Source organism: Vicia villosa, linkage group LG7 (assembly GCF_029867415.1).
Source record: "Vicia villosa cultivar HV-30 ecotype Madison, WI linkage group LG7, Vvil1.0, whole genome shotgun sequence".
Classification (NCBI taxonomy): domain Eukaryota; kingdom Viridiplantae; phylum Streptophyta; class Magnoliopsida; order Fabales; family Fabaceae; genus Vicia; species Vicia villosa.
Genome location: NC_081186.1, coordinates 102,134,893 through 102,147,095, shown reverse-complemented (window position 1 = coordinate 102,147,095; position 12,203 = coordinate 102,134,893). Strand labels below are relative to the sequence as shown.

General features: G+C 33.5%; 1 protein-coding gene across 1 annotated transcript; it reads right to left on the bottom strand.

Annotated features, from left to right (window-relative positions):
• Positions 1–7,282: 7,282 nt before the first annotated feature.
• Positions 7,283–11,772, bottom strand: LOC131616237 (seed linoleate 9S-lipoxygenase-like). The gene is made up of 9 exons (XM_058887512.1): positions 11,468–11,772; positions 10,279–10,565; positions 9,962–10,202; positions 9,403–9,723; positions 9,208–9,293; positions 9,027–9,134; positions 8,624–8,925; positions 8,258–8,521; positions 7,283–8,173 (listed from the first exon to the last, which is right to left on the bottom strand). Exons 1-9 carry the CDS (start codon positions 11,697–11,699, stop codon positions 7,420–7,422), a joined length of 2,595 nt encoding a protein of 864 aa, XP_058743495.1. The 5' UTR covers positions 11,700–11,772; the 3' UTR covers positions 7,283–7,419.
• Between the last annotated feature and the right edge of the window lie 431 nt (positions 11,773–12,203).

The window sequence follows — 12,203 nt, the reverse complement described above, 5'->3', positions numbered from 1 at the left end:
ATCCTGTGCCTTGTGAGGGATCTTGATCACCCCCTGCACTGGCTGTAACAGCCATTTTCTTGTTGTACCTTCGTTTGGGAACCGGTTGTGCACTGTTTGTTAATTTACCGTTCCTAAGGTTCATACAAGGTCTTGATATTGTCTAGACAAAACAAAGCAATTGATTAAAACAATCCGTTCGACACGGTCCCACTGGGCGTGCCAATTTGTTTACGGTGATTTCCAGTAAACAGCCGCTAGTCCTCCAAACTATAATAAATATGATTTGGTTACTCGCAGGATCGACTAGATTGATCCTAGGACACATAGTCAATTAGATTGTTATCAATATTCTTTAGAACCATGCTCATGATTCGTTGTCTTCGACAAATGTTATTCGATTGAAAACATACACTTTTAGTGATGACTTGATTATATGTGATTATGACTTTAAAATGTAAACAACGCAGATAACGTAACATGCAATTCTGTTTAAATGTAAAGAATCTTAAAACATAAAACTGTTAAAGATCTTGAAAGTAAATAACATGAAAGTAAATAACATGAAAGTAAATAACATGAAAGTAAATAACATGAAAGTAAATAACATGAAAGTAAATAACATGAAAGTAAATAACATGAAAGTAAATAACATGAAAGTAAAGATACAGTAATGTAAATGACAAGAAGTAAATAGAATGCAAGAATTTAAGGCTATTCGAAAACGAAAAGCAATAAAAGATAATACTCATGTATTAAGATGGTGGTGTCATACGTACATTTTCTCAGCGAACTCGTTCTCGTTAACGCTTGATACTTGAGTAAATATGTGAGTGATTTGTACAAAATGAACACACGGAATTCTATCATAAAAACTCCTATTTATACTAGTTTCGACCATAACGGCCCTACGCTAATCCGCTGCCACGTTTCTCATAAGAACTTCCAGCGATGACATCTGTGAATAAGCAGTTACGCAACTATCTTCGAATTTCAAATCTTCCCGCCTGAGTCCATCTTCGACGCGTGGCAGTATGTTAATAAACACTTACTAAAAAACACGCTAAATAATAATACTTAAGCAATTTATAAATTTTGTCTAAGTCTTCGAGGATATGTCCTTCCAATAGCTTTCAGTAGCCATCACCTTCATAAAAAACTTAGACGTTTCTTGCTATCGAAACATGGCCATCAGTAGCCATTTTATATTTCTCAGAGATGGTCATCAGTAACCACCTTGCCTTCGATCATACACTCCTTCGAAGCACATATATTTGTTCAACGAAATCTTCAGCTAACACAAACTTAAACTTGTCGACCAGTTATACTTAACCTAAGATACTCGTCTATGTCATCACGTATCTCTCACATAAGTGTCCATCTCTGGAGCACAAACGAGATCATCTCACAACCAAGGTTATCTCTAACGCGAAGTCGCGAGAACATCCGTATTCTCGCGTCGGCGATCTCTCGCGCGCCGCTCAAACACGAGAGCATTACGTACAGATACAAGCAGTGATTGTTAGCTCTAAATCTATCTCTAGAGTTCAGAAAATAACAGATAATCATCCTAGATAAGGATTCAAGAAGTTTATGTCTAAAACAACCCAAATCCCGAGCACAGAGCAAAAATCTAAGACAACAATCAACATAGATTTGTAAAGCAAGTTTTATATAACGTCATGATCAACAAATATACATGAGTTCAAAGTAAAATCATATAAAAAACCCAACCAAAGAGAAAAACACAAAGAAGAAGAGAAATGAATCGAAAATCTTCCGGTTTGTCAGCTTCGTTCGACGCTCAATCCACCCCCAATCATCCAAATGCAACCTCTGAAGTTGTTTTCTAAGCTAATCTATCCAAAAAATGAAGGTTGATGGAGTTGGGAACAAATAACCTAAAACCATAACCTAAAAATTTGATTTTTACCCCTATTTAACGAGTTGCTATCTGTCATGGTCGCTCAGCGAGCGTACACCCGCTTAGCGGCTGACAGCAAAAGTGAAATCTTGTTTTCGCCATAAGTTGAGAACCGTAACTCCGAATTGCGTCCGGTTCGAAGCGTTGGAAAGCTTATTCAATGCTCTATCCAATAATGAATGAATGGAAACCAAAAATGATGATTTTGTTCATCCTTATTTTGAGCCTATGGAAGTCCTCTTGACGGTGGCTAAGCGTGCTTGCACCAAAACTGTGAAATCGAAGCCGTGCCTTTGACACTTTATTCCTCAAGGCTCCAATATGCATAACTACCTACAAAACACAGGAAAAAATATCAAATGGTATTAAAGTATATGAAAATACAACTATTCACAAAGTATACGTATTTATACACAAAACGGAGAATTATTCAAACGGTATTAACAAAAGTATCGATAAGTGCCACTATTTACATACACGAAATAAGTACATTTTGGCACTTATCAATATATATATATACAATTTACATCATGCTTACATTAGGATGAAGCCATGTAGCCCTTTTCTATTGTCATTTGCCATTTGATGAACCCCAAAAGCACTAATTCAGAAGAAAAAAATCCAGATAAAGCCACATAAAATATGAAAGTCACATAAAAGATAAATTTACTTTATAACAATTTTCTTCGTGATTTGATTAATTTCCCGATAAAGTGAACAAAACACGACCACAATATTGTCTGTTGGGCAAATGACTATTAATTGCCAATGATTTCTGTACGTGTGTGTGGAAATACAAAAGCCCATAAAATTTATATGTTATCAAAATTAAAAAAATAGAAAACACAATTTCATAAAAACTTACCCATGAATAAATGGTAGTAAGTGACACACTCTGTTTTTGTCATGTAACTTATCTTGTATGTATATTTTAACATCTGCTTGAGATTTTGGCACATTATCAACTGGTAGTAGTTGTTGCATTAAGACATGACAATCATGAGATTTTAAGCCAATTAATTTGAGATCTTTAACTGATACAAGCCTCTTGACATTTGATGAGTAACCATGCGGCACTTTGATACTTTGTAAACGCACACAAAAACTTGTTTTTCTCTTTTTTAGACAAATTGTGGCATGCATGAGGCAAATATATCTTGTTACCTATATGTTATGGAGTTAACTCTTATCGTATACCCATCAAACCCAAATTCAAACGAACATTAATACCATCTTTTGTCTTGCCTTGAATGTTAAGAAGTGCTCTGATTGCACTATCACATTCATTTTTCTCCACGTCCATCACATCAATACAATATCTTACATCAAGACTAGACAATTATGGAAGATCAAAGAAAATTGACCTCTTTTTCCATATACTTTTCACAATAGATTACTTTTGGTACTTTCCAAAGACAACATTAATGCCATGTTGTCGTTGATAAACTTCCTCTCCAATTAAGGGCTTTGGAGCAATACCGTGCTCTTTTTCCCCATTGAAAGCTTTCTGTAATCTACGATACGGATGATAACGATATAAAGTCTATGTCATTTCCTGGTTGTTTTGGGCCCGAGCATTTGTAACACATCAAACAGCTTTTAGGAATATCGACTGACCCTACAAACCAACATGGGTCTTTTCAGCATGCTTTGACCTCACTCGCACGCTTTCCGAGAAACTTCCCAGAAGGTCACCCATCCTAGAATTGCTCCAAGTCAAGCACTCTTAACTATGGAGTTCTTATGGAACGGGCTACCGAAAAGAAGATGCATCTTGTTGGTATAGGTAGTACCCATCAATCCTTCTAAGCTTTCCTTCAACCATGCAGTTTGATACCTGCACGGCCTAAGGATCCCTCTCATTCCAATGTGGCGACCATCCTTGCCCTCTTTGGCCTCAGGTGTTACATGCGGTGCAACCACCCCTCGCTTTCTTCGGCCTCAGGTGTTACATGCCCACCAGCTTCCGCATGGTTCGTCCTCGAACCACATCGTTCTGGGAGAGATCTGGATCTGATACCATTTGTAACACCCCACACATATCATTTCCTAGGATAACATGCATATGACATTAATTGGTACACGAAAGTCATACATAAGCAGCAGAACATATAGGAAGTATTAGTACAAGTACAAGAGCCGAATGTATCATGGCCAAAAAAAATACATAATCCCAAATAGTACTAATACATCATCCAAAAGATGCACGACTGAAAGATATGAAACATCAGGGAACACGTTATATTCACGCTTCATATACAACCTAGGAGATAGGTTGTAAATCATCAAGATGACAGGCCAAGAACTATGGTTAGTACTTAAATTACCAAATGAATTCATTCCATCAGTAGAAAGTCCAAGTCTAAGGTTTCTCGACTTTTAACCAAATTTTGGAAACAAAGAATCCATTTTATTTCATTGCAAAGAATCGGCTACATGACAAATTTGTCCGTCACATTTTTTTCTTTGCATGCCATCTAAGATTCTTTGCGTCATTTGCATGAGCGAATAATCTCTTGAACCTTGACATTAATGGTAGGTACCATACCCCTTTCGCAGGAGGACCATTTTTAACCACCTCATCATCACTAGAATCACCATATTTCTTTTTGTAGCGAGACGCCTTGCACTTCGGACAATGATTATAGTTTACATACTCTTTTATGTATAATATGCAATCATTAGGGCATGCATGTATCTTTTCATACTCCAAACCCATCAGACACAATAATTTCTTTGCCTCGTAATAACAATTTGGCATTACGCTACCTTCTGGAAGCATTTGTGTTAACAACTCAAGCAATTCAGTAAAACTTTTGTCAGTCCACCCACTATTTTCCTTCAAATTAAACAATTTTAACACAGCTGACAAACGTGTAAAAATTTGTGCCCTCTTAAACGAATCTTGTCCAATATCATGCATCATGTCTTCCAGATGATTATCCATTTCTACACTAACATTGTCTCTTTAGGACACATTTGACTTTGCTACGACTTCATCATGCCATATCCATTGTGTATAACTTTGACAAATCCTTCACAAATTAGATGATCCATAATTTCTTTCTTATTAATTTTTGGTTCTTGATATGCACAACTAACACATGGATAGAGAAAAAGCACATGAACACTTTTTTCAGCATTACTTTTAGGAGGAGGAAATTTTTTTCTAGCATTACTTTCAGCAAACTTTAGAAATTCTATCACTCCATGGTCGTACTCATCACATAATCGATTAGCTCTCATCTAACTACGATCCATACCTATGTTCCTAAATTAATGCATACAGAGTTAAATAATTAAGACACTACATTTGACATTAAATATTTATACTACATATATTTCAAAAAAAAATAATTTAAGGCCCACGGGCGCTCCACATTTTTAGGATACAAACATTCTTAGGATGCATGTCCAAAAGACGGGTCCAGACATTATTTCTAATAAAATTATTTTAAGTTTAGCTTTACTACTCATTTATTCCACCTGATAGGTATTTATCTTCGTATAGAAAACTCAAGTCACAAGATCTCCAACATTATAATATTATCATCAATAATTTCAACAATTAAAGTTATGAACATGCTATTTTAATATCAATAGGTAAGGATGGCTTAATTTTTGTTGTTGAAGCAAGTATTACTTGTTATCTCCTACTCTGATATATCTTTTAGCTTCCAAAATTCAAGTAAGGCATTTCCACCATAGTATATTAGTTATTACAAATTTTTGTAACTGCATATGACCATCATACATGGAAGAAAATTAAAATTTGTTACATAATTAGTAACAATATATATATATATATATATATATATATATATGAAATTAACTAATGTCAAATAAGCCAAGTTGCACAATGTCAAATAATATTCACAAATTAAGGAGTACAACACTAACAGAACAACAGAAATTGAGTTTGTATAAATAAAAACATTAGAATAGGAGATATGGAAAGATACAATTGTATATAACGTAAGTAGGAGATTTATTTTATAAGAATCATAATCAATTGGCGGATACAATATAAGTTGAAAATATTTGATACACATTTAAATTATCTTAATAATAAATTAATAATAATGATAATAAGGTCGGTGGTTCTAATTTATTATTAAGAAAATTTGTATCTTTAATTATGCTTATATTAGCCAACCTCACTCTTCATAGATATCTCACTCTCTATAATTCATAAGCAATTTTTACCATACTCTACTCTAATGGAAAACAATAATGATCTTCATGTAAGCAAGTTTTTTCACTTTTTATATTTATCGATGAAATTTTTCATATTTATTATTCATTATTTTCTCGTCCATTTTATTCCATCAGATTTCATCAACATTTTGAAAAAAGACTGCTCAGAAGATATCATCAACATTTTGAAACAACTTCTACACACCTTTACTGCATACAATATCTTCTTAGGGAAAGTGAAAAATGTAGAAGAAGCTCCTAATAATATTTTTATCAACAAACAATAAATCAATTTCTATCAACAAACAACACAATTTCAAATCACAAACAATGTCGAAACAAACGTTAATAAAATAGTAATTTACGTTAACAACTTGAAGAAACAGATAGTGGTGGTGGTGATAGACAGAAGAGATCGGTGGCTGGCTTGTTCCTGCACGAGTAGTGGTGACGGCCACAGAGAGTCTCGTCGTGGCGGTTGTCTCAGTCGAACGAACTTTCCGTTGCGAGTGATGGTGACGGCCACTGAGAGTCTCCTCGTGGCGTTTGAACGGTCGTTCCGGCATGAGTAGTGGTGATGGGCACGAAGAGTATCGTCGCAACATTCGTTGCGGTCGAACGGTGAAGGTCGACGATGAAGAACAAAGGAGTTCGGTGATGAAGAACGGTCGGATTCGGTGAAATGAAGAAAGAGCAGTTTCTGTGTTACTGGGGTTTGTAGAGCAGAAGAAAGAAATTATTTTTTGTGTTTGTAAGGAGGACAAGGGTTTTAGTGAAAAATGATGCGAGACATTTCACGTCGGTTGCTTATTGAACGGATGTAAAGGCCCACTTCATATTAAATTTAAAACTGTCACCTTTCTTATTTTTCTCATTAGTGGGCTTTTCACATCGGATAAAATTTAGGTCCGATGTAAAATCATTTATAACAAAATTTTATTTTATTTACAAAACTGCCACCGCATGATTTTTCACATCAGTGGAAATAAATATCTGATGTAAAATCCTAAATTCAAATATTTTTCACTTCAAATTGTTATGAAATCTGACGTAAAATCTTTTGACAAATAGTTTTTACATTAGTTATCTTGATACTTGATGTAAAATCCTGTAACCAAATATCTTATTTTTAGTAGTGTAAAAAATGAAAAACATAATGGAAATTTTACACATTCTACTATATGCATGTGAATGAGACCTCATAGATTAAGAAGTGATAATGCAAACACAAAGACAATAATTTTACATTACAATCATCACATAGATGTTATTCGAAATAAAAATTACACAATAGATTAGAAAACCATACATGCATTTTTCTAAATAGAGACACTGTTGGGAATTCCTCTGAAAGTTAAACCTTCCTCACTTGAACGAAGCAGCAAACCATAGGGCAACTGCACTGGCCCATAGCGGTTTCTCAAACTAGGCTCATTGTTCCTGCTATGGATTTTCCCTTCAATTTCAGTTAGTTTGGTTCCAAACTTTGTGAAGGCTTGTACTGCCCTTGAATCAGATGTCCAATACTTGTTATCCCTCTCTCCAAGGTACACCTCATCAGAAGCATGTCTTGACAATATCTCAATCACAGAAAGATCAACAAGAGTTTGGTATTTCGGAGTAATTGTTCTCAAATATGCCTTTTGAGGATTTTTCACCATCTCATCGTATTCTGGAGTTCCTTTCTCTGGGATAAATCTCCTACTAAGTGTTGGACGGTTCAGAATGTATCCTCCATAAGGATATTGTCCGAAGTTAACAGCTGCGTGAAGAGCAGAAGCGGTCCATACGATAATGGAGCAAGATTGAACCAAGTCTTGAAGAGTTTGCATCTTAGGCCACCATGGCTTGTCTTTCAAGTCACCATGGCCCTTTTCAACAGCTTCTTTCCACCAAGATTGCAGCTCTATGTCTTTTTGGACACTGTCATCTGTTGGATAATATAAGGAAACATAGTCTTGGACCCATGATTTAATAGCATCCCAAATTTCTAATCCATCAACAGCATAAGGGTAGTCCTCTATCACAAGACGAAGGCCGTGTGGAGAAGAAGAATCCTCAACTGCTAATCCTCTGAGTCAAGAAAATAGTATGTTATCAATAACAATTAAGAATTTTCTCCTTGTTTTTTCAATAGTAATGTACTTTAATATATACCTCTTGATAAGATCAGCTGGTAATGCTTGATCAGTGAAAACCCAATTCTTGTAAACCGTTGAAGAAATTTCAATAGAATTTGGCCCTGGCAAAAATGATTGTTCTATGATGCCACCAGCATTGATTAGAGATTGTCGAGCAAGTCCATTGATATTTATTGTATCGCGGTAGTGAGGATATAAGAGTTTATTAATTGGGTGAAGCACACTTAGATGTCTATTTGTTGCTATGATGAATGGTTCCATAACTGCATGAGTATTCAACCTGTAACGCGATAACGAATCGTATTAATAATTATGTTTATGCCATACAACCTTATACTAAGCACTAATAAAATGCATGGCAATTGTAAAGGAGAATGCATACCAATGACTCATAAGTTGATGATAGCTTGAGTCATTTACAACTACATGAGCTTTGGCTAATAGCCAAATTGTGCTTTCAACACCTTCTTGTGCAGGCAAGAATACTTTGCTTTCAGCACCATATTGGATCCCATTTGAGTGTGGCAAACTTAATTCAATGGCTAATGGCTTTAAGGTCCCATCATCTTTCAAGAATAAGATTGTTCTAGTAGCATAAGCCTTTGCACTAATGTTTATCCTCTCCAAATATGGCATGAACGCATCATGGTAATCTAGGAGGAATAATCTTTTTCCATTAAGTGCCTGTTTCAAAATGCAATTTCAATCACATGATCATATGATTTCATATATTTGATTGATTTACAAGCTCACTGATTTTAACTAAAACATATGGATATCATTACCTCTTCTATTGTGAGTCCACCAAGGTTGGTTTCTAAGTGTTCTTTTGTTATTGTACTAGATTGATCACCATAGACTGTGGCATCTAGTGTGCTTGTTGGCGGGAACTCCTGTCATATCATTGAATAATTATATTCAAATTAATTTATGAATATTTGGTTACTCACAACCAATAATACTTACTTGTAGAAGGCGAATCACACAAGGGTTTACACCAGCAATCATCTCTCTTCCAAATTCTTCATCAGTCATCCATGCAGACTTACTAACTACTCAAAATAATAAAGAAGAAAGTAATAGTCAATTAGAATTAAATAAAAAATACATGAGGTTTTTAAAAATATATTAATATAGTATCTTAGTTATATTAAAATGTACCTTTGATTACATGAGCAGGTGGAAACTTGAGTACTTGTTCACCATCAGTGCGAAAGATTTCCTTAAGGGCGGGTAAAGGGCTAATTTGGCTAATTATGTCTGTAGGAAGCTTAATTCCACCTTCATGAAGTCCACGCACTTCATCAAAGCTATCAAACTCATTTGGTGTGAAATTAAGGTCAAAAATTACAGATTGAAATAAAGGCATGACATCTTGAGCCAATGATTTTATTCCAAACATAAGAAAGTCTGATGATTTCAAATGGCCAAAATTTTCATCTCTTGGAACATAAATTGCACCCGGTTTCTCACTCTTAAGATCTGTTAAGAATCAAATACCATACAAAAATTAGAACATCAATACCATCAATATGTCAAACAAATTAAACTAGACAACATTTTTTAGGTGAGAATGTACACTTCTTATATATAGATCAAATATATCAATTATTCAATAAATCTAAAAAAGTGAATTTTTATTGATAATAGTAATCAGAAATCATATATGTGAATAACTTCTAATCATTATATTTCAATGATTATAAAATATAAAACTAACCTTTTCTCGTTGGTTTTCTTCCACTTCTAACTCTGCGAGGGTATGGATAAGTGCTAGACCCTCCAAGGACCGGACGTGCAAGTTTGTCACTTTTATCTGGATTACCAAGATCATTATAAACATCGTAATCATATATCCTATCATATTCTTTGCGTTCTCCCGTTCCATCTCCTCTTAGATTCTGCAACTCTTCTTCTCTAAATTGCTTTAATGGAGCCGGTGTTTGACTTGGAAGATACGTCTGCAAATTATAACTTAACTTTTATTTTATTTTCTCATTTATATGGTTAACCATAAATCTATAACTCAAAGCTTACATCATTGGTGAAGAAGATCCTATCCTTTTTGTAGCTTTTGAAATTGTAAATCCATGAGTTACAAACAAATTGAACAGATCCACGATTAGGAATATCTTCAAGAGTTACACTGACAAGGAAGAACTCAGCTGATGTGTAATTTCTTATGTAAAATGCTCCAGGGATTCCAAAATTAGCATCATATTCAAAAAATATACTGAATGCATCTTGTCTTGCTCCCAAAGTTGGTAACCGAGGCAGATGACTACTCAAAAACGTTTCCTTTCCAACTAGTCCCTTTCCACTTGCTAAAAATTAAAAAATAAATCACATAGGTCAAATTTCAAAAATAAAAATATAATTAACATGAGTCCGTGATCTAATAAAATCACTAAAAAATGAGACACTTGAAAATAAATAATATACTATACTCTAATATATTATTCTTGTTAAATTCAAGACCAAATCAATAATAAAGTACATCACACCAACCACTTTATATTTAATTAGTGAAAAACAATCACAATTAGCACTTGCTTACCCAAAATATTATATTATTGTTTCCCTTGTATCTAATTGTATGCCATCAATTTCACAGTTGTTTATTTATTTCTTATGTTTAAAACAATGATAACTATATTATTTTATTAATAATAATTATAATTATCTCTTTTAAAAAAGAAATAAGTGAAATATGAACTATTAATAATAACTATAAAACATTAATAAGTTTTTTCAAAAATAAATAATTTTAAATAAGAACTATAAATAAATAAAGAGAAAAAGGGATATGCACTGACAGTGTAAAATATTTTTACACTGTCAACCAATCACAACCATGTATCTAATTAAAGCATAATTTTAATTAAAAAAAATTAATATGACATGGCAAGTGTAAGCATTTTGATTGGATGTATGTGTGAAATTTGTTTACACTGTCAGTGCACTACCTTTAAACTCATAAATAAATAGTGAGTAGTTTTTATATCATTATTCACTTTTGATTTTTGTCTTTAATATATATATATATATATATATATATATATATATATATATATATATATATATATATATATATATATATATATATATATATATATATAAATTTTAATTAGATAAACATAATTTAGTGAAATTTAAATAAGTCTATATAAATGTAGAACATGAAAGATAAATTAATAAGTTGAATAATTTTGAAAAGAGAACCAACCATCAGTTTTAGTAGCACTGATCAACTGCATGGAGACGTTACGGCCTAAAAAGGCGGTGGCGGTGTCGAGAGCTCCGCCAACAATGCCGGTGAGTCCGCCAACTATATTTCCGGCAACATCAACAATATTGCCTTTACCAACGGAAGTAATGGCGTTGAAGTCCAAAACATTTTTGGGCATCAACACCACAGTTCCCTTGATCTTTTGGCCCTTATCAAAGATGCCAAACATTTTTTTTGACTTGATCAAACAAATTTATACTAAATATTTGATGTAGTTATGGAGAAAGAAGCTTGGTTTAGTTTATGAGAAAGCTAATGTATTTATAGATGGAAGATATAAGTATGAACACGATGCCATGTATTTTTTAATCAGAAGCTGAGTTTCGCATGCCAAACGTGAAATATTAATTAAACATGAATTATAAAACCGATGACATGGGTAAGTATTTTTATAATAATATAAGTTTATCATTGTAGATTGAATTATAATACTTTACTTTGAAATATATTGATTAGAGATTAGAAATTGTTGACACGAAAAAATATATTATGTGCTGAAATCGGCAAGACAAACCATTAATAGATAGATGAATTTCTCTCGGTTGATATAGGGTTAGAAGAGTATAGACACAAACAAACATGAAGAGTATTCTATGGAAGGACCTTTCACTCTAGTCGATTGATTTTTAACTAAAACATAAAACACTCAATTACGTGTTAGTGGAGAAGATAG

Bases quoted from the DNA above. Each gene is read 5' to 3' on its own strand.
- LOC131616237 (XM_058887512.1), bottom strand. From the start codon at position 11,699: ATGTTTGGCATCTTTGATAAGGGCCAAAAGATCAAGGGAACTGTGGTG. The intron at 9,724-9,961 runs GTTAGTTTTATA...GATTCTTAACAG, and splicing joins AAGAAAACCAACGAGAAAAG to ATCTTAAGAGTGAGAAACCG. The intron at 9,135-9,207 runs GTAAGTATTATT...ATGATATGACAG, and splicing joins GTGTGATTCGCCTTCTACAA to GAGTTCCCGCCAACAAGCAC.